A 25,026-nucleotide genomic window follows, 5' to 3' on the forward strand; every position below is an offset into this window, starting at 1 on the left:
GGTTTGGTGTCTGTTGGAGAGGGAAGGGGTGAACAGGCCCCAGATGCTGCTCTGGGGCAAAGCAGGTGGCAGGTAGGAGTCAGAGAAGGAATTTGTGTCAGCTCAGCCCCGGGTCCCAGGCAGGATGAGTGGTCCATCAAGGGCACCATCTGGCGGGGCTTAAGCAGTTGACAAGGGAGCCCTGCAGAAGGAGGGTGGATCTGAGAGCATTGTCTGCCTCCCCAGGGAGGGGGGTCATTTGCATCAGGCCCCAGCTATCCGTTTGTCCACATGATAAGCACCCTACTGTCTTATGCCTGGGGAACCTGGGGGTGACCAGGCTTTCAGGGTCTACCGTCAGCGTGGGGAGGGGCAGCTTTGGCCTACTAACCATAGGGGTATTTTAGCACCTCGTTGTCTTCCGGCTTCCCTGTGAGGCCATGCAGGATAGCGGGGATGGACAGCACAGCGAGCTCAGGATTCATGCAGGGACAGAGCCTCGGGGTGGCATCCGAGCCAGGCAGCAGAACCAGCTGCCTCACCAGGCCCTGCAGGGGGGGTGCAGGGCACTCAGACCTGTGCTGTTGGAGGGCCCGATGACCCCTGGGCTCAGCCCACCCAGACCCTGAGGGAGGGGTGGGCAAGAGAGAGGAGTCTGCCTATAGGTTAGGGGGCACTAGGAGCAATAGTGGAGAGCTGTGCACGGTTCTAAGGTGATTACACCATGGAACAGGTTCTTCCTGTGGACTGACCTAGAATAACTGGGTGCATTGGTCATTCATCTGTATGTCCACTCATTTGTCCATCTGTCCACTTATCTGCCCATCCATCTATTCATCTCTCTGTTCATCCATCCATCTCTTTGTCCAGCCACCCATTCTTCCATCATCCCACCCAAATGCCCATTCATTCATCCATCCATCCATCCATCTATACATTCATTCATCTATCTGTTCACCTAGCTATCCTCCCATCTGCCCATCTACCATCCATCTTTCTATTACTCTGTCCATCCATCTAGCTGTCCATCCATCCATCCATCTAATCATGCCACTGGTAAATATTCAGATCTCACCTCTTATGCACAAGGCATGTTCTCAACACTGGACACAGCAAGAAACAAAAGCCCATATCCTCACTGAGCAAGGTCCCCCTACTCACACACCAAGGGGGAGACAGGCAATGACCAAACACACAGCTGGTCTGAAGGAGGTCATGGCTACAAAGATCATCCGGAGAGGGGATGAGAGGGCTGGGTGTGGAGGCATCTTCTAAGAGGTGGGCAAGGCCTTCACAGTACAAGGGCACAAGGCAAGGCCCCAAGGTCACTGGAGTGTGCCACGGCAGGACTGGGGACTCACGCTCCAGGAGGAGGGCACAGCAGGTGCAAAGGGCCTGTAGGGGAGCGTGCCTAGCTAGCAGGGGTCTCCTCTGAGCCCTTATGCTCCCCATTCCCATTTGGCACACACCACTGTTTAATTAGAGCATTGGGGTGCCAGGCCAGTGGTGACAGCCCCCAGGAGCACTGGTGTTGGAGGGCCTGGGGGGCAGCGCCTCCATCCTTACCGTGAACCGGCCTTTGGTCCTCCGCCGACTGCCGATGAAGAACCGGGCTCCTCGCATAGACAGGGTGGCTGGGAAGGGCATGTCAGCCATTCTGAAAACATTGGAGGGTGGTTTTAGGGCCATGGGAGAGCAGACTGGGGGCCCACTTATGCAGAAAGGAAAGTGGGCAGCACCGTGAGGCTGTATCAATGTCTAGGAGCAGCTGTGACCAGCTCCACCAACTAGGTGCCTTAAACAACAGAAGTGTGTTCCCTCATGGTGCTGGAGGCCAGAAGTTGAGATCAAGGTGTCAGCTGGGTTTGTCCCCTCTGAAGACTGGAGGGGAGTCTCTTTCAGCTCCTGGAGCTCCTGGCTTGTGACCAGATTGTGTGGCCTCTCCTCTGCTCCTCGTTTCATCGGGTCACCAATCACTGACTCAGGGCCACCCTCCTCCAGCATGACCTCAACTGAGCTTGGTTATCCCCACAGGGATGCTGCATCCAAACAACGCCCCATTCCCGGTTCTGGCAGATGTGAATTTGGAGGACATGCTTTGCCTCAGGACAGGGTCTTCTACAAAAGCGTGTGCTGCAGAAGTGCTCAGTGGCCCCTCTCCATCTCACAGAGGCTTCCAGTGGCTTCTGTCCACACGGGGTCCCAAGCCTGCCCCCATCCTCCGAGCCCAGGGCAAAGGGACAGATGGTGTCAGAGCTAGAGGGGGTTCACCTTGTTGGTGACCCAGGGGATGTAGGAAGATGTGGCCGGAGTTGGGATTGAACAATTTCTCATCTGGAGCATGCCTGGGGTTGTGTCAAAGCTATGAAGGTTGTTCTGCACATTTACTTGGGAGTTTTGCTGACTATTTATTCCCTCATTCCAGAAAAGGACACTGAGTCAGAGAGGTTACATGGTGGGTTGAAAGTCACAAAGCAAGACCTGCGCTTCAGGACTTCCCTCGTGGTCCAGTGGTTAAGAACCTGCCTTCCAATGCAGGGGACATGGGTTCGATCCCTGGTCTGAGAACTAAGATGCCACATGCTGTGGGGCAACTAAGCCTGTGCAACACAAGTACTGAGCCCCAGAACTCTGGAGCCGGGGGACACATCTAGACAGAAGGCTCTGCACCAGGAGGAAAGACCCCACTTGCTGGGTCAACTGAAACCAGACATACATGAAAATGAAAGTGAATTTGCTCAGTCCTGTCCGACTCTTTGACACCCTGGACTGTAGCCTACCAGGCTCCTCCATCCATGGAATTTTCCAGGCAAGAGTACTGGAGTGGGTTGACATTTCCTTCTCCAGGGGATCTTCCCGACCCAGGGATCAAATCCGGGTGTCCTGCATTGCAGGCAGACGCTTTACCGTCTGAGCCACCAGGGAAACCCCCCAAAATATATACATATAGGGGGAAGAAAGCCCTGGGCTGGATCAGCTGCAGCTCCTTTTGGGCTCCTGGTGCCAGAGTTCACCCTGACCTTCCTCTGGGCCTTTAAGCGACGCTACCAACTCTTTAGCAGTGCTTTTACCGGGGTCAACTCCAATCCACCCAGCGAGGACACGGGCAGGCTTCGGCTCCCTTCCCACCCCGTGCGCCCCCCCACCCACCGCTTTTCCAGCGGGGCAGCTCCAGGTCCACCAACGGAGCCTGGCTCTCCTCCTCCAGCCGGACCGCATCCGCCAGGGCTCAGGCCCTAGGCCCGGGGCCACGTGTGCACTACGAGCTGTCCCAGGGAGGCCACATGTACCGTCTGGCTGTGTGGACCCACCTTGCCAGGTAGCACACAGCCCCACGCGACCCTGTCAGGGTGTCGCAGTACCTACATGTCCACGGCGGGGCCGCAGTCCGTAGTGAGCGAAAAGGAGCCCTCGGACACGGCCAAGACCAGCACGTGCCACTGGCCGTCCACCAGAGCCGGGCTGCGGAAGGACACGCGGGTCTGCCAGGCGCCTGCCCCGTCCTCGCTGAGGAACAGGAAGTGCAGCTGGGTGGGCGAGTAGCGCAGGCCCAGCAGCAGCGAGTCGCGCTCCTCGGCCACCACCGCCAGTAGGTACTCATTCTTCTGCAAGAGAGAGGGCGGGGGTGGGGCTGGTGAGGTGAGGGGCGGGGCACTGAGGGGCGGGGAGGGTGATGGGCGGGGCAGGTGAAGTAAGGGGCGGGGCATTGAGAGGCAGGGCGGGTCAGGGGCGTGGCTGGTGGAGGGGCGGGGCAGGTGAGGGGTGGCGGGGGCGGAGCAGGTGAGGGAGCAGGTAGGGGCAGGTGAGAGCGGGGGCTCCAGACTGCAGTGCCTCAGGCAGTAACCACAGCTGTGATAAAACCAAACAAACCCCTCGTGTCCCTGAGGACAGCTACTGTCAGTGAAGCAGAAAGCTGCAAGTGTTGGCGAGGATGTGGAGAAATCGGAGGCCCTGTGCACTGTTGGTGGGGATGGAAAATGGAATAGGGGTAATATTAATAAAAAACAGTAAGGGACGTTGGGGTACATGTGCCTTTTTGAACTGTGGATTTCTCAGGTTATATGCTCTCCAATTAAGAAATAAAAAAAAATAAAACAATAAGGAGACTCCTCAAAAAATTTATGTGGAATTACCATCTGACTTAGCAATTCCACTTTTGGCAGACACCCCAAAGGACAGACAGCAGTGTCCGGAAGAGGCAATTGTACACCCCTGTTCTTACATGCATTACTCTCAGTAGTTAAGATGTCACAGCAACCAGTGTCCATCAATGAAGAACGATAAGTAAGATGTGGTGCATTCATGCAATGAGATATTATTCAACCTTAAAAAGGAAGTTCTGACATCAGTGTGGATAGACCTCGAGGATATTATGCTGAGTGATGTAAACCAGTCACAGAAGGACAGCTAGTGTACAATGCACTCATATGAGACCGCTGAAGGGGTCAGATCCAGAGACAGAAAGTAGAGTGGGTACCAGGGGCTGGGGGTGTTGGGGAGCTGTTATTCAGTGTCTGTAGAGGTCCATTTTGGGGAGGATGAGAAAGGTTCTGGAGGTGGGCAGTGGTGATCACCGCACAACAGTGTGACTGTCCTTAATGCCACTGAACCATACACCTTAAAAGGGCTGGAAGGGAAATTCCACTTTACGTGTATTTCACCACAATTTTAAAAACCTCTCACAACCCGCATGATCACCTTCTCTAAACACCAGCAACCCCAGCTGAGCATCACTTTCCAGCTTGAACCACAGAGAGACCATACATACTTGACTGTTAATGCAACTTAGAGTCTGTTCATTTCTAGCCTAAAAATAAAGAAGGCTGAGTGCCAAAGAATTGATGCTTTCAAACTGTGGTGCTGGAGAAGACTCTTGAGAGTTCCTTGGACAGCAAGGAGATCAAATCAGTCAATCCTAAAGGAAATCAAACCTGAATATTCATTGGAAGGACTGATGTTGAAGCTGAAGCGCCAATACTTTGGCCACCTGATGCGAAGAGCCGACTCACTGGAAAAGACCCTGATGCTGGGAAAGAATGAGGGCAAGAGGAGAAGACGGTGACAGAGAATGAGATGGTTGGATGGCATCACCAACTCAACAGACTTGAGTTTGAGCAAACTCCGGGAAATAGTGAAGGACAGGGAAGCTTGGCATGCTGCAGTCCATGGAGTCACAAAATGTCAGACATAACTTAACAACTGAACAACAATTTCTAGCCTAGTATCACAAAAAGGTAAAGAATCGAAAGTGATTAAACCTGCATGCTAAGCAGATACGTAAAATACAGAATATAATCTTTTAGCAAGTCTCTGCCCATGCAAAAGTATGAGTGAAATTTCACACAAGTATTACACAAAAGTGGAAAGACTTCATGGTCCTCACGTTTAATTTAACACCTAATTTAGTAACATCCATGTGAACAGTTTGGGTCACTTGGCCTCTGGCCACTCCAGCGCCAAGGGAACACTCGTGGCCCCTGCGGTTATCTTCCCCTAGAAGGGATTTCCAGGAGCTAGCGCTCAGGAGTGTGTGCCTGAGGGCCAGTGGGACAAAATGCTCACGGTGGTGGTTGGGGCAAGGCAGGGGTTGGGAAAGACACTGACGTCACAGGCAGTGCATCCAGGCTGGACAGGCACCTCCACTCCCCCCACGTTCATCTCCCAGGACCACAGGACCTGAGCAACCTGGTCCTTCCCAGCGAGGAAAGGAGCCCCACCCAGTGTGCCTGCCCAGAGGAGTCAGGCCCCTGCCCTTCTGGTGGCTTGTCACTCACCCTTAGAAATACTTGTAGCTGGAGAAGACCAGTGTTGGGTCAAAACCCTGGGTTTACCCTCAGTGAAGGTGAGATGAAGGGAGCAGATCAAGTGATGAACTGAGTTTATTTATCCCAGTGCCCAAGGGGGTGCACCCAAGGTTGGAAGTCGAGTGACCCAGACAGAGGGCCTCCAGGGGTAGTGGGGCTGATGACCCAGAGACAGCTGGAGGCAATTCCTGGGAGGCAGGAGCCCTGGGAGCCGTGAGGTTGGGGTTCCTGGAGCAGGAGTGAGAGGTCAGTCGGTCAGGATAGTGGAGACATCAGGGAACCTGTCCTGAGTGAGGGCAGCCACCCAGCCCAGGTCAGGACAGAGGGAGGCTGGGAGGACCGAGTCACAGGTGGCACCTGAGTCTGGCTGGCCTTCGGGTGACATGCCAGGTCAGCAGCAGGGCTCTGGGGCGGAGATAGGGACATAGCAGGCGGGGCGGGAGCATGCGGGCCGGCAGAGGAGGGACACAGAGGAGGCCGGGCGGCAGCAGCTGGGCTGGCAGGAGGAGGCGGGCATGCAGCAGGCGGGGCGGCACACGGGGCGGCAGAGGAGGGACACAGAGGAGGAGGGTCTGCAGCAGGATGAGGGGGCTGAGCAGGGGGAGGCCTCACAGCAGACGGGCCTGCAGCAGACAGGAGTGCAGCAGACGGGCTCGCAGCAGGCCTGCTGGCAGGGGGAGGAGGTGCAGCAGGAGGGCTGGCAGGAGGAGGTGGGCACACAGCAGGTGGGGCGGGAGCATGTGGGTCGGCAGAGGAGGGACACACAGGAGGCCGGGCGGCAGCAGCTGGGCTGGCAGGAGGAGGCGGGCACGCAGCAGGCGGGGCGGCAGAGGAGGGACACAGAGGAGGAGGATTTGCAGCAGGACGAGGGGGCTGAGCAGGGGGAGGCCTCACAGCACAGGGGCCTGCAGCAGACGGGCCTGCAGCAGACGGGCTCACAGCAGACGGGCCTGCAGCAGACAGGAGTGCAGCAGACGGGCCTGCAGCAGACGGGCTCGCAGCAGGCCTGCTGGCAGGGGGAGGAGGTGCAGCAGGAGGACTGGCAGCTAGACGGCTGGCAGCATGAGGCTGGGTAGGAGCTGCTGCAGGCTGGCTGGCAGCAGGGGCTGGACTCGCAGCTCACTGGGGCACAGAGGAGGGTCAGGCGGGGGGCCGGGGCGCAGCAGCTGGGGGCACAGCAGGGGGGCTCGCAGCAGCTCTCTGGACAGTTGTAGCTCAGGTCGCTGGAGCAGACGGACAGGGTGGAGGCGGCCATGGTGGAGGCGGTGGGGCTGGAGGATGGTTTGAGTGTGTGTGAGTGTGTGAAGTGCTTGGGGATGCAGGGCTTTTATACCTGGCCCCTGGCTTGTGTTGTCCCCACAGGAGCCTCCCAGGCCCTCCCTTCCTTGTTGGGGTTGAGAGTTGGCTGCAGGAGCCCCTCATTAGTGCTGGCGTGGTTTCCACAATAGTTTTCACTCATTAAACCTGTGAGCGTAAATATCCCATGTTGCAGGATGTTTTCCCATTTCTCTTTTGTTTGACTCCAGAAAAGATATAGAAAATATCTGAGGTAAGATCCAAAAGGAAATCAAACCTGAATATTCATTAGAAGGACTGATGCTGAAGCTGAGGACTGATGCTGAAGCTGAAGCTCCAATCCTTTGGCCACCTGATTCAAAGAGCTGACTCCTTAGAAAAGACCCTGATGGTGGGAAATATTAATGCAGGAGCAGAAGGGGACAAAAGTGGACATGTTGGTTAGATAGCATCATTGACTCAATGGACATGAGTTTGTGCAAGCTCTGGCGAAGAACAGGGAAGCCTGTTGTGCTGTAGTCCATGGGGTCATGAAGAGTGGGACACGACTGAGCAACTGAACTATAGGAACGATGCTGAGTGAAGGAAGGAAGGAAAGCAGGAAGTTTCCTCAGCAAGGAAGTTTCTGTAAATAGATGAGGAAGCCCGGGCACAGAGAACTTAAGCAACCATCTCCAGGTCACACAGCCCAAAGAATCAGGACTGGGACTGGAAGCCAGCCATCTGTATATAGGATTGAGGTTCTTATGCAGGCCTTCCCCCACACCAACTTCAGTGCTAGACGCAGAAGGAAGCATGTGTCCAAGGAAATCTACCACCAGGCAGCTGAGCTGAAAATTTATAACAGAGGCGGGAAAGAGCAAAATTATCACCACAGAAAATCAACTCTGTGGTTTTCAGCACAAACACTGCTAGTTCCTCCAAACCACAGAGGTAAAGTATGCATGCTTACTCAGGTGCTCAGTTGTGTCCATCTCTTTGTGACCCCATGGACTGTAGCCTGCCAGGTTCCTCTATCCATGGGATTCTCCAGGCAAGAATACTGGAGTGAGGTGCCACTTCTTACTCCAACAGAGGTAAAGTATAAATCCCAAAATACGATGAGAAAAATTGTAATAAACAGACCATGTGTTTCGCTGACACCAAACATGATCACTCAGTTGCTAACAAGGAAGAAGGAAGAGCTAGGATAAGACAGTAAAGACAGGACTGAACACGAACCACTCTGAGCTGAGTGCACCAAGGTGCATGTGTTTTTACTGGAAGGGCCTCATGAATTCAAGAGCATTGGATTCTTAGAGCCCACCCTAGTCATACATTGGCAGTTTTTAAATGAACCGAATGAAGGGCAGCTCCATTTCCAGGCAGGAAGAAACGGCCAACGGTCTGTAAATGAACCCTGACCGGGCGGACCCCAGACCTCTCCCATCAAACAGTGAAAGACACAGAGCTTCTGGGGGAACACTGCAGACTAAGGCTTATTTTTCCTATTTTCAAATCAGTACATCTTTCTCCTGCTTTGGCAGGCCAATTCTTTACCACTAGTGCCATCTGGGAAGCCCCTTATATCTTTCTCAAGTAAAGAGAACAGCAGTGAATTTTCACACTTGGAAAACACTCTACGCATGTTTTCCTCTTGGAGAAACATCTAAAGAGACAAGACAAATGATGGGCCTCCCCTGGAGGTCCAGGGGTTAAGAAGCCATCTTCCAGTGTATGGGGTGTGGGTTTAGTCCCTGGCCAGGCAGCCAAGACCCCACATGCCCTTCGGCCAGAAAAACCAAATCATAAAATAGAAGCAACGTGGGAACAAATTCAATAAAGACTTTAAAAATGGCCCACCTTAAAAAAATCTTGAAAACAAAAACCAGAAAGAAAAAAGACAAAGGGCCAAGTGAGGAAACATACAGGACCACGTGGGAAATTGGGCAGGTATAGGCGAGAAGGAGAGGAAGAAAAGTCTAAACAGCCAGAGCGATGGGTTCTGTTGGTACACAGAGTCTGATCCTTCCCAGGCAGCGACCCTGGTGAGGGTCTGATACTTTATTAATATCAGATGTATTGAAACGTAAAGCTTTTGGATTGTTGTTGTTGTTCAGTCGCTAAGTCAAGTCCAATTCTTGGTGACCCTATGGACTGCAGCATGCCAGGCTCCTCTGTCCTCCACTATCTCTCAGAGTTTGCTCAAATTCATATCCAGAGTCAATGATGCTATCTAAGCATCTCACCCTCTGCCTCCCGCTTCTCCTTTTGCTGTCAATCTTTCCCAACATTAGACTCTTGTCTAATGAGTCAGCTCTTCACATCAGGTGGCCAAAGTATTGGAGCTTCACCTTTAGCATCAATCCTTCCAATGAATATTCAGGCTTGATTTTGCTGTCCAAGGGACTCTCAAGAGTCTTCTCCAACACCACAGTTCAAAAGCATCAATTCCTTGATGCTCAGCCTTGTTTATGGTCCAACACTCACATCCATACACGACTACTGGAAAAACTATAGTTTGACTAGACAGACCTTTGTTGGCAAAGTAATATGTCTGCTTCTTAATATGCTGTCTAGGTTGGTCACAGCTTTTCTTCTAAGGAGCAAGCATCTTTTCATTTCATGGCTTTAGTCACCATCTGCAGTGACCAAAAATAAAGTCTGTCACTGTTTCCATTGTTTCCCCATCTATTTCCCATGAAATGGTGGGACCAGATGCCATGATCTTAGTTTTTTGAATGTTGAGTTTCATGTCAGCTTTTTCACTCTCCTCTTTCACCCTCATCAAGAGGCTCTTTAGTTTCTCTTCACTTTCTGCCATAAGGGTGGTATCATCTGCATAACTGAGGTTGTTGATATTTCTCCTAGCCATCTTGATTCCAGCTTGTACTTCATCCTGCCTGACATTTGAGATGATGTACTCTGCATATCAGCAAAATAAGCAGGTTTACAATATACAGCCTTTATACTCCTTTCCGAATTTGGAACCAGTCCACTTTTAAATGTCCAGTCTAATCCTTGCTTCTTGACCCACATACAGGTTTCTCAGGAGACAGGTAAGGTGGTCTGGTATTCCCATCTTTTTAAAACTTTTGCATATTGGGTTTAATTAAATGTAATTAAATAAATTCTACCTGTCTTTTTCACTTTTAAATGTGGCTATTATAATAGTTGGGCTTCCCCTGTGGCTTTGCAGGAAAGAATTCTCTTGTTAGCAGGAACTGCAGGAGACACATATTTGATCCCTGGGTCAGGAAGATCCCCTGGAGGAGGGCACAGAAACCCACTCCTGTACTCTTGCCTGGAGAATCTCATGGACAGAAGAGTCGGGCAGGTTACAGTCCATAAGGTAACAAAGAATCAGAAACGCTTGAAGCAACTCAGCACATATGCATGCATATTATAAAGGTACAATTACATTTGAGGCGCCAGGTCAAGGCCCATCACAGTCCTGCAAGTGTTTGCCTACCCAGCACTGTCCCGACAGGGCCAAGGTATGTCCCTCCTATCCACATTTCCCAAGAGGGATAGCTGCCTTAATACTTGAATTCCTGAGGACATCACCCAGTGAGCACCTGCCATTTCCAAATAGCCCATCCCCCCTGGCTGTTGGTCCCTGGGATGGATAATTTCAAGTGTCAACTTGACCAAGCCATGGTGCCCAGTTGTCTGGGTAAACATGTCTGGATGTCATAACATGGTTGTTTCTTAGGTGAGATCAACACTGAAATCAGTGGACTCTGAGTAAAACAGATTGCCCTACAAAATGTGGCTGGGCCACAACCAAGCAGTTGAAGACCTTGAGACCAGACTGATGTCCCCCAAAGAGAAAGAGATTCTACCAGCAGGTCATTTGTAGCTGCAACACCAACTCTTCCCAGGAAGCTCACCATACAGATTTGGGACTTGCCTGCCTCTAAACTGTGAGCTAGCTCCTCAACATCAATCTCTGCATATGTGCACATGTCTTATTGGTTCTTTCTCTGGAGAACCCTGACTCACACAGGCTCCCAACATCACTGCATGTGGCTCTCAACATCCACACCTCTGCAAAGAGGAAAGCACTCATACTCATGTCCAGGGCACTAGAGAACGGCTGGCACTAGCCTGTCTGACGCTGTTTCTGGAGTAAGCTTTACGTATTCAAGGCAGATGTTTATTAAACGGGGTCTCCATTGTCCCTAGTGAGGCCCCATGTTCCTAGTGTGCAAGCCCGGGGCCTGAACATGGGCCCCACGCCCCCCCATCACTCACTTCATGCGGGGTCTACAGGTGAGCAGGATACTCTGGACTGGAGGCTGCAGGAGAACCTCGGCCACAGGACACCCAGGCAGAGAGGAGCAGGGTGTGGGGAGCCGAGCCTGATGATGTTACTGTCCTGGGCGCAGCCCAAGGCCAGGTTTCTAACCCAGCCCAGCCCACTGTCCACAACAAAGGTCTTTCCCAGGGTTTGACCAGATATGCACTCCAGGCACAGAGATGGCATGACAGTGACTTTATTTGTTAATAGGCAGACCCCTCACCTAGGTCAGGACAATATCATGACCAACAAGGATGGAGAGCAGGATGCTGGCTGAATCTCAGGACCTGGAGGGAACCAGGAGCCAACCCAGGCTGCTAACAGGAAATTCTGGGGCAGAAGGAGACCCCAGACTGGGCTCAAGGCTACAGAAGTTTCAGGTGAAAGTCATCATTGGCCCTGGAAGGAGTTGGCAATGTGCCAGGTCAGCAACAGGGCTCCGGGGCCAAGGTTGGGAGGCAGCAAGCAGGGCGGGAGCATGCGGGCCGGCAGAGCAGGGACAAAGAGGAGGCCGGGCGGCAACAGCTGGGCTGGCAGGAGGATGCGGGCACGCAGCAGGCGGGGCGGCACACGGGACGGCAGAGCAGGGACACGGAGGAGGAGGGTCTGCAACTGACCGAGGAGCAGGGGTTGGGCTGGCAGCACAAGGAGGCTGAGCAGGGGGAGGACTCACAGCACAGGGGCCTGCAGCAGACAGGCCTGCTGCAGACGGGCTCACAGCACACGGGCTCACAGCACACGGGCCTGCAGCAGACAGGCCTGCAGCACACAGGCCTGCAGCAGACAGGAGTGCAGCAGACAGGCGTGCAGCAGACAGGCCTGCAGCAGACGGGCTCACAGCAGGCCTGCTGGCAGGGGGAGGAGGTGCAGCAGGAGGACTGGCAGCTAGACGGCTGGCAGCCCAAGGCCAGGCAGGAGCTGCTGCAGGCTGGCTGGCAGCAGGGGCTGGACTCGCAGCTCACTGGGGCGCAGAGGAGGGTCAGGCGGGGGGCCGGGGCGCAGCAGCTGGGGGCACAGCAAGGGGGCTCGCAGCAGCTCTCTGGACAGTCGTCCACCTGCCAGGAGGAGCCGGTGCAGGAGTCATAGGACCCGGGCAGACAGATCCGGCTGCTGTAGCTCAGGTCGCTGGAGCAAGCAGACAGGTTGGAGAAGGCCATGGTGGAGCTGGTGGAGCTGGAGGAGGGTGAGGATGTGAGTGTGTGTGAGTGAGTGAGTGTGTGAGTGCTGCTCAGGGCTCTGGGCCTTTTATACCCCATCCAGGTGTGTGTTGGTCCAACTGAAGGCTCCCTGAGGCTTCCCTTTCCTTGTTGGTGTGTTGAGCCCTTATTACTTCTTGTTTATCTACACAAGAGTTTGCTGCTTGTAAAATGCATGTCCTGGTTGAGTGCTGGGTCACTCCTGAGCTGTGTGAGTTTCTCTCAGCAAACACAGGACTGATCTAGGGTCCTGAAGCCCCACCCGTGTGTGCCTGCCAGCTGCTCCCCTCCCAGCTGTCTCCATGGCTCTGCAGGTGAGTGGCTGTGAACCCCCCATCTCAGTGACTGGGTATCTCAGAGCTCAAAGTTGGGACAGTGCTGTCACCTGCTGTAGGATGTCCCCCTCAAGCACCAGGGCTGAACAGTGGGCAGACCGCCCAAAGGGAGAAGGAGCGAGTGAGAAGAACCAAGACATGTCTCAAGCACAGAGCAGGATGGAGGGAAGGTCCAGCTCCATCAGCCGGGGTCTACAGAGAGAGGACGTGGGCAGCAAAGGGAGAAACAGAACATTTCCCAGAGAGAAGGGAAAGAGACATGGTGCTTCAGATTTGGAACTTTGACCACACACAGGACAAGATGAGTGGAAAATGGTGCGTATCTGACACATTGGTGAAATGTCTGACACCAAATACGAGGAAACAGCCTAAAAGCTTCCAGAGAGTTTGGCATCTAACTTCGCTCAGCCAGTCAACGTACCTGAAGACAGTGGAACCAAATGTTGAAAGTCTGAGGGAAGTGTATAATCAGGTGGATGGAGATTAGAGCATTTAGGATAAGACAGCTATTCTGAAAAGAAGCCAGTACACTATCTACAAAAACCACCTTGAGAGTATATGGTCCAGAAAAAGGGCAAGCCCAAAGGCAGGCAGAATATAACAAATATTAATAAAGAACAACACAGTCAGCACACAGTAGACTAAGGGAGAGGAAGTCCATTGCTTGACCCTGTAGAAGCAAGTACTGCTAGCTGCCTTACCCCTCTGGCCTTCGATCCACTCTTTGCCACGTGCAGTTCTCTGAGTTTTGAGTTTTGACAAATGCAGACACACCCCCACCAGACCGTACAGGCCCCGAACTCCTGTTCCACTGGAATCAGCCCCTCCCTCGGTCCAAAGCCCAGTGCAAGTGCTGATTCAAAATGACTGCAGTGGTGTCTTTTCTAGGAGGTCACACACATGGAATCGTACACCCGGTGGCCTTTGGGGTCTGGCTTCTTTCTCTCACAAAATGCAGTGGCCGTGGTGCTGTGGGCACCCGAGGATCATCCCTTTTCCTGCTGGGTACTGTCCGTGGTGAGGGTGCCCCACCATTTGTTCATTGGGCAGTTGGGAGACATTTTCATGACTTCCCGTTTTTGATGATTATGAACAAACCTGTGTCAACGTTCCTTGTGTACAGGTTTTCGTGTGATCGTGTTTTCACTTCTCTAGGATAAACACCCAGGTGCGGCATAGCTGGATTGGATGGGAACTGTCTGTGTAGCTTGATAGGAACCTGCTGAGCTCTTTCCCCAAGTGGCTGTGCCATTCTGCATTCCCACCAGCAATGCGTGAACGTTCTCGTGGCTGTGTATCCTTGGCCAACAGTCGATACTGTGAGGTTTTAATTTAGTCGATTCTAATAGGCGTGAGGGCTCCCCAGATGGCTTGGTGGTTAGGAATCCACCTGCCAATGCAGGAGATGTGAGTTCCATTTCCTGGGTGGGAAAATCCTCTGAAGAGGGAAATAGCAACCCACTCCAGTATTCTTGCCTGGGAGATCGCATGGACAGAGGAGTCTGGCAGGCTATAGTCCATGGGGTCACCAAGAGTTACACACAACTTAGTGACTAAACAGGGCTTCCCTCATAGCTCAGTTGGTAAAGAATCCACCTGCAATGCAGGAGACCCTGGTTCAATTCCTGGGTTGGGAAGATCTGCTAGAGAAGGGATAGGCTACCCACTCTGGTGTTCTGGACTTCCCTTGTGGCTCAGCTGGTGAAGAATGTGCCTACAATGTGGGAGAACTGGTTTTGATCCCTGGGTTGGGAAGATCCCCTGGAGAAGGGAAAGGCTACCCACTCCAGTATTCTGGCCTGGAGAATTAAGAGTCAGATACAACTGAACAATTTTCACTTCAGTTAGTGACTAAACAACAACAATAGGTTTGCAGTAGTACCTTAGTATCAGAAAAGGCACTGGCCACCCACTCCAGTACTCTTGCCTGGAAAATCCCATGTACAGAGGAGCCTGGTGGGCTGCAGTCCATGGGGTCGCTAAGAGTCGGACACGACTGAGCGACTTCATTTTCACTTTCCTCTTTCATGCATTGGAGAAGGAAATGGCAACCTACTCCAGTGTTCTTGCCTGGAGAATCCCAGGGACGGAGGAGCCTGGTGGCCTGCCATCTATGGGGTCGCACAGAGTCGGACAACACTGATGGGATTTAGCAGCAGCAGCAGGACCTTAGCATAATTCAAACTTGCATTTCTCCAAAGACCAGTGATATGTTGAGGTTCTCTAATGTAAAAAGTAAAAGGCATTTAAGTTGAAAAAGAAGGAGTAAAATCATCTCTGTTCACTGATGTTATATGTGCATAATCCTTCTGTGTACAAAATTTTAAAAATTCCATGCCTACACACAAAACCATTACCACTCTTAAGTGAATTCAGAAAAACAGCAGGATACAAAGTCAATATATAAAAAAAAATTGCATTTCTATACACTATTAATGAATAACCATAAAAGGAAATTACAATAATGATTCCATTTAGAATAACATCAAAAAATAAAATACTGAGGAATTAATCAAGGAGGTCCAAAACTTATACAGTGAAAACTACAAATCACTGTTGAAAGAAATGAAAGAAAATATAAGTAAATGGAAAGACACCCCAGATTTATGGATTGGAAGCTTTAATATTATTAAGATATCATTACTATCCAAAGCAATCTATATATTTTATGCAGTTGCATTAAATAACAAAATCAAATATCAAAGAAAATCAAAACACAAAATCAACATCTGGATAACTTTTCACAGAAATAAAAAAACCCATTCTAAAATTCATATGGAATCTTAAGGGACCCTGAATAACCAAAAGAAAACAAACAAACAAACAAAAAACAAAAAAAACAAAAACCCTGAGAAAGAACAAAGCCAGAGGGATCCTACTTCCTGATTTCAAAATTCACTACAAAGCAACAGTAATCAAATAGGGTGGTCCTGGCACAAAGTCAGACATAGAGATCAATGGAAGAGAATACAGGGTCCAAAAATAAACCCTCACACATTAGGTCCAATCATTTTTGACAAGGGCATTAAGTCCATTCACTGGAGAAAAGACAGTCTTTTCAACAAATGGTTCTAGGAAAATTGGATATTCACATGCATAAGAATGAAGTTAGATCCATACCTAACATCATACACAAAATTAACTCAAAGTGGACCCTCAATCTAAATGTAAGACCTGTACCTCTAAAACTCTTTGAAGAAAAAAATAGGACAAGCCTTTACAACCTTGAATTTGGCAGTCGTTTCCTGGATATGACACCAATGACACAGTCAACATAAGAAAATAGAAAAACTGGACTTCACGAAAATTTTAAATATTTTTCATTAAAATGTCGTATCAACAGAGAACAAAGGTAACCCAAAGAAATGTGAGAAAACATTTGAAAATCATATATCTGATAAGAGACTGATATCCAGAATGCATAGAGAACTCCTAAAACTCAATAACAACAACAAAAAATCCAGCTCAAAAATGAGCAAAGACCACGAATAGACATTTTTCCAAAGAAGACATACAAATGTCCAATAAGCACAGAAATTATACTCAATATATAATCATTAGAGAAATGCAAGACAAAACTACAATGGAGTACCACCTGACACCTCCTAGTATAACGATAATTCATTTTAAGAGACAACATAAATATTGGTGAGACTGTGAAGAAACTGGAACACTTGGACACTGTTGGTGGGAACATGAACTGGTACAGCTATGTGGAAATCAGTATGATGTTTCCTCAATAAATTAAAAGTAGAATTACTGTATGATCCAGTATTTCTACTGGGTCTATGCTGAAAAGAATTGAAAGCAGAAACTTGAAGAGATATTTATAAAACCACATTCATAGAAGCATTTTTCACAATAGCTGAAAAGTGGAAGCAATTCAGGTGTTCACTGATGGATGAATGGATAAGCAAAATGGGATATACACATAGAACGGAATATTATTCACCCTTAAAAAGTAAGTAAATCTGGCACTATTATGGATGAAACATGAGGACATTATGGTAAGATAAATAAGCCAGTCACAAAACGACAAATACTTTGTGATTTCACTTACACGAAGTACTTTAGAGATAAAAAGTAGAATGATGCTTTCCAGGGGCTGTGAGAAAGGAAGTATGGGAATTGTTTAAGGTGTATAGAGTTTCTTTTGCAAGATAAAGAGTTCCGAGTATGGATAGTGGTGATGGTTACACAAGGTTATGAATGTACTTAATACCATTGAACTGTACACTTGAAAGTGGTTAAGGTTGTAAAATTTGTGTTATGAATATTTTACCTTAATAAAAAAAATAGAAAAAAGGCTATCAAGACATGAAGGAACATGAAGGAAACGTAAATGCACATTACTAAGTGAAAGAAGCCAATCTGAAAAGTTTCCATTCCTGTTGGTTCTGAGGATATGACATTCTGGAAAAGACAAAACTATGGAGTCAGTAAAAAGATCAGTGGTTGCCAGGGGCTAGCAGAGAAGAAGAAATGAATAGATGGAGCACAGAGGATTTTAGGGCAGGGAAATTATTCTGTAATGGTCCATATGTGTTACTATAATACATTTATCAAAACACATAGAACTTAGCAACAAGAGTGAACTCTAATGTAAACTACGGACTTTGGGTGATATTTACATGTCAGTGTAGGTTTATCCATTATAATGAATGTAGCCCATTTGTAACAAATGCATCAAATCACAAGATACTGATGGTGGGGTAGGCTGTGCTTGTGTGAGGGTGGGGATATGTAGGAACTCCGTACTTCCCACTCAGTTTTGCTTTGAACCTAAAACTGCCCTAAAAAACAAGATATGTTAAAGTGATACATGTCAGGGGATGTTTAACAGTAGGATTCCCGTGTGCTATATCCTATCTCTCTTGAGCCCCCTGTTCCTTATCAGTACCTGTCAGGAGCTAGAGGAGCGGAAGCCACTCCCAGGACTGAGATCAAAGAGGTGGGATGCTTGCATCTGTCACTGTTTCCATTTTTCCCCATCTATTTCACATGAAATGATGGGACCAATTGCCATGATCTTAGTTTTTTGAATGTTGAGTTTCATGTCAGCTTTTTACTCTCCTCTTTCACCCTCATCAAGAGGCTCTTTAGTTTCTCTTCACTTTCTGCCATAAGGGTGGTATCATCTGCATAACTGAGGTTGTTGGTATTTCTCCTAGCCATCTTGATTCCAGCTTGTACTTCATGCTGCCTGGCATTTTGGATGATGGACTCTGCATATAAACTAAAGAAGCAGGTTTACAATATATAGCTTTGATACTCCTTTCCCAATTTGGAACCAGTCTACTATTATATATCCAGTTCTAATCATTGCTTCTTGACCCACATACAGGTTTCTCAGGAGATAGGTAAGGTGGTCTGGTATTCCCATCTCTTTAAAAATTTTGCATAGATTCGGTTGAATAAAATGCAATTAAATGAACTCTACCTGTCTTTTTTCACTTTTAAATTTTGCTATTATAATAGTTGGGCTTCCCCTGTGGCTCAGCAGTAAGAATTCACATGCCAGCAGGAATTGCAGGAGACACAGATTTGATCCCCAGGTCAGGATGATCCCTTGGAGGAGGGCACAGAAATCTACTCCTGCACTCTTGCCTGGAGAATCTCATGGACAGAAGAGTCAGGCAGGCAACAGTCCCTAAGGTCACAAAGAATCAGACATGCTTGAAGCAACTCAGCACACATGCATGCGAATTGCAATAGGAACAATTACATTTTAGGCCCCAGTCAAGGCCCTTCACACTGCCCTCAAGGCGTTTGCCTACCCAGCACTGTCCCGACAGGACCAGGGTATGTCCGTCCTTCCTGTATTTCCCAAGAGGGATAGCTGCCTTAATACTTGAATTCCTGAGGGCATCACCCAGTGAGCACCTGCTTTTTCCAAATACCCCATCTCCCTTGGCTGTCGGTCCCTGTGATGGATAATTTCAAGTGTCAACTTGACCAGACCATAGTGCCCAGTTGTCTGAGAAAACATGTCTGGATGTCATGACACAGTTGTTTCTTGGGTGAGATCAACATTGAAATCATTGGACTCTGAGTAAAACAGATTGCCCTACAAAATGTGGGTGAGCCACACCCAAACAGTTGAAGACCTTGAGACCAGACTGAGGTCCCCCATGGAAAAAGACATTCTACCAGCAGGTCATTTGTAGTTACAATACCAACTCTTCCCAGGAAGCTCACCATACAGATGTGGGTCTTGCCTGCCTCTAAACTGTGAGCTAGCTCCTCAACATCAATCTCTGCATATTGGTTCTTTCTCTGAGAACCCTGACTCACACAGGCTCCCAACATCACTGCATGTGGCTCTCAACATCCACACCTCTGCACACAGAGGAAAGCACCCATACTGATGTCCAGGGAACTAGAGAACGGCTGGCACCAGCCTGTCTGACGCTGTTTCTGGAGTAAGCTTTACGTATTCAAGGCAGATGTTTATTAAACGGGGTCTCCTTTGTCCCTAGTGAGGCCCCAGGTTCCCAGTGTTCAAGCCCGGGGCCTGAACATGGGCCCACTCCCCCACATCACTCACTTCATGCAGGGTCTACAGGTGAGCAGCATGCTCTGGACTGGAGGCTGCAGTAGATCTATGGCCACAGGACACCCAGGCAGAGAGGAGCAGGGCGTGGGGAGCCGAGCCTGATGATGTTACTGTCCTGGACGCAGCTCAAGGCCAGGTTTCTAACCCAGCCCAGCCCACTGTCCACAACAAAGGTCTTTCCCAGGGTTTGACCAGATATGCACTCCAGGCACAGAGATGGCATGACAGTGACTTTATTTGTTAACAGGCAGACCCCTCACCTAGGTCAGGACAAAATCATGACCTACAAGGATGGAGAGCAGGATGCTGGCTGAATCTCAGGGCCTGGAGGGAACCAGGAGCCAGCCCAGGTGGCTACTAGGAAATTCTGGGGCAGAAGGAGACCCCAGACTGGGCTCAAGGCTACAGAAGTTTCAGGTGAAAGTCAGCATTGGCCCTGGAAGGAGTTGGCGATGTGCCAGGTCAGCAACAGGGCTCCGGGGCCAAGGTTGGGAGGCAGCAAGCAGGGCGGGAGCATGCGGGCCGGCAGAGCAGGGACACAGAGGAGGCCGGGCGGCAGCAGCTGGGCTGGCAGGAGGAGGCGGGCACGCAGCAGGCGGGGCGGCACACAGGACGGCAGAGCAGGGACACGGAGGAGGAGGGTCTGCAACTGACCGAGGAGCAGGGGTTGGGCTGGCAGCACAAGGAGGCTGAGCAGGGGGAGGACTCACAGCAGACGGGCCTGCAGCAGACAGGCCTGCTGCAGACGGGCGTGCAGCAGACGGGCTCACAGCACACGGGCCTGCAGCAGACAGCAGTGCAGCAGACAGGCCTGCAGCACACGGGCCTGCAGCAGACAGGAGTGCAGCAGACGGGCCTGCAGCAGACGGGCTCACAGCAGGCCTGCTGGCAGGGGGAGGAGGTGCAGCAGGAGGAGTGGCAGCTAGACTGCTGGCAGCATGAGGCCAGGCAGGAGCTGCTGCAGGCTGGCTGGCAGCAGGGGCTGGACTCGCAGCTCACTGGGGCGCAGAGGAGGGTCAGGCGGGGGGCCGGGGCGCAGCAGCTGGGGGCACAGCAGGGGGGCTCGCAGCAGCTCTCTGGACAGTCGTCCACCTGCCAGGAGGAGCCGGTGCAGGAGTCATAGGACCCGGGCAAGCAGACCCGGCTGCCGTAGCTCAGGTCGCTGGAGCAAGCAGACAGGTTGGAGAAGGCCATGGTGGAGCTGGTGAAGCTGGAGGAGGGTGAGGATGTGAGTGTGTGTGAGTGAGTGAGTGTGTGAGTGCTGCTCAGGGCTCTGGGCCTTTTATACCCCATCCAGGTGTGTGTTGGTCCAACTGAAGGCTCCCTGAGGCTTCCCTTTCCTTGTTGGTGTGTTGAGCCCTTATTACTTCTTGTTTATCTACACAAGAGTTTGCTGCTTGTAAAATGCATGTCCTGGTTGAGTGCTGGGTCACTCCTGAGCTGTGTGAGGTTCTCTCAGCAAACACAGGACTGATCTAGGGTCCTGAAGCCCCACCCGTGTGTGCCTGCCAGCTGCTCCCCTCCCAGCTGTCTCCATGGCTCTGCAGGTGAGTGGCTGTGAACCCCCCATCTCAGTGACTGGGTATCTCAGAGCTCAAAGTTGGGACAGTGCTGTCACCTGCTGTAGGATGTCCCCCTCAAGCACCAGGGCTGAACAGTGGGCAGACCGCCCAAAGGGAGAAGGAGCGAGTGAGAAGAACCAAGACATGTCTCAAGCACAGAGCAGGATGGAGGGAAGGTCCAGCTCCATCAGCCGGGGTCTACGGAGAGAGGACGTGGGCAGCAAAGGGAGAAACAGAACATTTCCCAGAGAGAAGGGAAAGAGATATGGTGCTTCAGATTTGGAACTTTGACCACACACAGGACAAGATGAGTGGAAAACGGTGCGTATCTGACACATTGGTGAAATGTCTGACACCAAATACGAGGAAACAGCCTAAAAGCTTCCAGAGAGTTTGGCATCCAACTTCGCTCAGCCAATCAACGTTCCTGAAGACAGTGGAACCAAATGTTGAAAGTCTGAGGGAAGTGTATAATCAGGTGGATGGAGATTAGAGCATTTAGGATAAGACAGCTATTCTGAAAAGAAGCCAGTACACTATCTACAAAAACCACCTTGAAAGTATATGGTCCAGAAAAAGGGCAAGCCCAAAGGCAGGCAGAATATAACAAATATTAATAAAGAACAACACAGTCAGCACACAGTAGACTAAGGGAGAGGAAGTCCATTGCTTGACCCTGTAGAAGCAAGTACTGCTAGCTGCCTTACCCCTCTGGCCTTCGATCCACTCTTTGCCACGTGCAGTTCTCTGAGTTTTGAGTTTTGACAAATGCAGACACACCCCCACCAGACCGTACAGGCCCCGAACTCCTGTTCCACTGGAATCAGCCCCTCCCTCGGTCCAAAGCCCAGTGCAAGTGCTGATTCAAAATGACTGCAGTGGTGTCTTTTCTAGGAGGTCACACACATGGAATCGTACACCCGGTGGCCTTTGGGGTCTGGCTTCTTTCTCTCACAAAATGCAGTGGCTGTGGTGCTGTGGGCACCCGAGGATCATCCCTTTTCCTGCTGGGTACTGTCCGTGGTGAGGGTGCCCCACCATTTGTTAATTGGGCAGTTGGGAAACAGTTTCATGACTTCCCATTTTTGATGATTATGAACAAACCTGTGTTAACGTTCTTTGTATACAGGTTTTCGTGTGATTGTGTTTTCACTTCTCTAGGATCAACACCCAGGTGCGGCATAGCTAGATTGGATGGGAACTGCCTGTGTAGCTTGATAGGAACCTGCTGAGCTCTTTCCCCAAGTGGCTGTGCCATTCTGCATTCCCACCAGCAATGCGTGAACGTTCTCGTGGCTGTGTATCCTTGGCCAACAGTCGATACTGTGAGGTTTTAATTTAGTCGATTCTAATAGGCGTGAGGGCTCCCCAGATGGCTCGGTGGTTAGGAATCCACCTGCCAATGCAGGAGATGTGAGTTCCATTTCCTGGGTGGGAAAATCCTCTGAAGAGGGAAATAGCAACCCACTCCAGTATTCTTGCCTGGGAGATCGCATGGACAGAGGAGTCTGGCAGGCTATAGTCCATGGGGTCACCAAGAGTTACACACAACTTAGTGACTAAACAGGGCTTTCCTCATAGCTCAGTTGGTAAAGAATCCACCTGCAATGCAGGAGACCCTGGTTCAATTCCTGGGTTGGGAAGATCTGCTAGAGAAGGGATAGGCTACCCCCTCTGGTGTTCTGGACTTCCCTTGTGGCTCAGCTGGTGAAGAATGTGCCTACAATGTGGGAGAACTGGTTTTGATCCCTGGGTTGGGAAGATCCCCTGGAGAAGGGAAAGGCTACCCACTCCAGTATTCTGGCCTGGAGAATTAAGAGTCAGATACAACTGAGCAATTTTCACTTCACTTCAGTTAGTGACTAAACAACAACAATAGGTTTGCAGTAGTACCTTAGTATCGGAAAAGGCACTGGCCACCCACTCCAGTACTCTTGCCTGGAAAATCCCATGGATGGAGGAGCCGGGTAGGCTGCAGTCCATGGGGTCACTAAGAGTTGGACACGACTGACCGACTTCACTTTCACCTTTCATTTTCATGCATTGGAGAAGGAAATGGCAACCCACTCCAGTGTTCTTGCCTGGAGAATCCCAGGGAGGGAGGAGCCTGGTGGGCTGCCATCTATGGGGTCGCACAGAGTCGGACACAACTGTTGCTACCTAGCAGCAGCAGCAGCAGGACCTTAGCATAAATCAAACTTGCATTTCCCCAAAGACCAGTGATATGTTGAGGTTCTCTAATGTACTTATTTGCCAAACTTTTCCACAGCGGTTGTGTCATTTATGATATTACTTTATGTATAAAGGCTCCAGTTTCTCTACATCTTTGCCAACACTGGCATGGTAATTGTTTTTAATTATAGCCTTTCTCATAGGTATGAAGGGGACCTTGTTGCGGTTTTAATTTGCACTTCCCTAATGAGTAATGATGTGGAGCATCATTTTATATGCTTATTTGCCATCCCGGCATCTTCCTTGGTATTTCTTCAAATCTTTAAGCCCTTTTCTTTCTTAATTTTTCTTGATGTTGGATTTTGAGTGTTCTTTATATATTTTGGATACAAGTACTATAGTCAGATGTGTGACTTACAAATATTTTCTCCCAGTCTAAGGTTTGTGTTTTCATTCTTTAAGAGTGTTTTTTGATGAACACAATAGCTTAATACTGACAAAGTCCAGGGTATTGCTTTTTTTCTTTTAGTGATCATGCTTTTGGTATTGAATCTAAGAACTCTACCTAACCACAAGGTCACAAAGATTTTTTTCCTGTGTTTTCCTCTGTGAGTTTAAAACTTTTACATTTTATCTTTAGGTCTCTGATAAATTTTGATTAAAGTTTTACATTAACTGAAAATTAAGGTATGGGTCAATGTTTACTTTTTTGTTTTGCATATAGACATCCATTGTTCCAAATTGCCTTTGTACTTTTATAAAAAATCAATTGATTTCATTTGTGTGGGCCTGTTTTTCTTTTCTGTATCATTCATCTGGGCCTGTACCTTTGCCAGCATTGGATTGTCTTGATTATTATAGCTTTATGGTAAATACTGAAGTCCGATAGGATAAAACCTCCAACTTTCTTCCTCATTTTCAAATTTTGTGGCTCCTTAAGCTCCTTTGCCTTTCCAAATAATTTTAGGGTCAACTTATTGATACCAACAAAGAAATCCTATTTTTTTTATTGAAAATATTTTGAATCTATAGATCAGTTTGGAGGTGATGTGCTGTGGTTAGTCGCTTAGTCGTGTCCAACTCTTTGTGACCCCATGGACTGTAGCCTGCCAGGCTCCTCTGTCCATGGGGATTCTCCAGGCAAGAATACTGGAGTGGGTTCCCGAGCCCTGTTACAGGGGATCTTTCCAAGCCAGAGAATGAACCAATGTTTTCTGCATTGCAGGCAGATTCTCTAACATCTCAGCCAGCAGGGAAGCCCAAGAGTACTGGAATGGGTAGTCTATCCCTTCTCCAGGGGATCTCCAGGAATCAAAGCAGGATATCCTGCGTTTCAGGCAGATCCTCTACCAGCTGAACTACTAGGGAGGCCTGAGTTTGGAGGCACATGACATCATAATAATATTTAAACATATAGACATGGTCTAGTTCTACACTTATTTGTGTCTTCTTTTTCTTTCATCAGTGTTTCTATAGATGTCATTATGTACATATTCTGTAAAGCTTTACCTGTTTTCATTTTTTTATTCTAATATACTTCTAAACAAAAAACTTAATTCAATTTTTATTGCTATTATATAGAAATAAAAGTAGTTTCTAAAATTATTTGTTTAATTATTATTATTTTTGGTTGTGCTGGGTCTGCATTCCTGTGTGAGGGCTTTTTCTTGTTGCGTTACACGGGCTTTCTCATTGCAGCGGCGTGTCTTCTTGTGGAGTTTGGGCTCACGGTGCACAGGCTTCAGTGCTTGCAGCACGTAGGCTCAGTAAGTGTAGCTTGCAGGTTCTAGAGGGTGTACATGTGTGCACACTCAGTTGCTAGTCGTGTCTGACTATTTGTGACC

General features: G+C 49.6%; 4 protein-coding genes across 5 annotated transcripts in view; all 4 read right to left on the minus strand.

The window, feature by feature from the left end:
- TSPEAR (thrombospondin type laminin G domain and EAR repeats) overlaps positions 1 to 25,026 on the minus strand; it is a 161,733-nt gene that overhangs the window by 21,985 nt on the left and 114,722 nt on the right. Inside the window, exons 3-5 of the mRNA XM_070466865.1 lie at positions 3,346 to 3,584; positions 1,546 to 1,636; positions 371 to 527 (exon numbers count right to left, since the gene is read on the minus strand). Of these exons, the coding sequence (XP_070322966.1) occupies positions 371 to 527; positions 1,546 to 1,636; positions 3,346 to 3,584 (487 nt within the window). The remainder of the gene's footprint in view (positions 1 to 370; positions 528 to 1,545; positions 1,637 to 3,345; positions 3,585 to 25,026) is intronic.
- LOC139034824 (keratin-associated protein 10-8-like) lies at positions 5,859 to 7,075 on the minus strand. Of its 2 annotated transcripts, none has more exons than XM_070466866.1 (2): positions 6,723 to 7,075; positions 5,859 to 6,656 (listed from the first exon to the last, which is right to left on the minus strand). In XM_070466866.1, the coding sequence occupies exons 1-2, from the start codon at positions 7,036 to 7,038 to the stop codon at positions 6,175 to 6,177; spliced, it is 798 nt and encodes a 265-aa protein (XP_070322967.1). In that variant the 5' UTR covers positions 7,039 to 7,075; the 3' UTR covers positions 5,859 to 6,174. The 2 variants fall into 2 exon arrangements, with proteins under 2 accessions (XP_070322967.1, XP_070322968.1); XM_070466867.1 differs by having other exon boundaries at positions 5,859 to 6,524; positions 6,708 to 7,075.
- On the minus strand, positions 11,548 to 12,554 carry LOC139034826 (keratin-associated protein 10-8-like). Its single transcript, XM_070466869.1, has one exon. The coding sequence runs from the start codon at positions 12,516 to 12,518 to the stop codon at positions 11,787 to 11,789; it is 732 nt and encodes a 243-aa protein (XP_070322970.1). The 5' UTR covers positions 12,519 to 12,554; the 3' UTR covers positions 11,548 to 11,786.
- LOC139034825 (keratin-associated protein 10-8-like) lies at positions 19,674 to 20,642 on the minus strand. The gene has a single exon (XM_070466868.1). It carries the CDS (start codon positions 20,640 to 20,642, stop codon positions 19,911 to 19,913), a length of 732 nt encoding a protein of 243 aa, XP_070322969.1. The 3' UTR covers positions 19,674 to 19,910.

Source organism: Odocoileus virginianus, chromosome 4 (assembly GCF_023699985.2).
Source record: "Odocoileus virginianus isolate 20LAN1187 ecotype Illinois chromosome 4, Ovbor_1.2, whole genome shotgun sequence".
NCBI lineage: Eukaryota > Metazoa > Chordata > Mammalia > Artiodactyla > Cervidae > Odocoileus > Odocoileus virginianus.

Bases quoted from the DNA above. Each gene is read 5' to 3' on its own strand.
- LOC139034824 (XM_070466866.1), bottom strand. From the start codon at position 7,038: ATGGCCGCCTCCACCCTGTCCGTCTGCTCCAGCGACCTGAGCTACAAC. The intron at 6,657-6,722 runs GTGAGCCCGTCT...CCCCCTGCTCAG, and splicing joins CTGCTGCAGGCCCGTCTGCT to CCCCCTCGTCCTGCTGCAAA.
- LOC139034826 (XM_070466869.1), bottom strand. From the start codon at position 12,518: ATGGCCTTCTCCAACCTGTCTGCTTGCTCCAGCGACCTGAGCTACAGC.
- LOC139034825 (XM_070466868.1), bottom strand. From the start codon at position 20,642: ATGGCCTTCTCCAACCTGTCTGCTTGCTCCAGCGACCTGAGCTACGGC.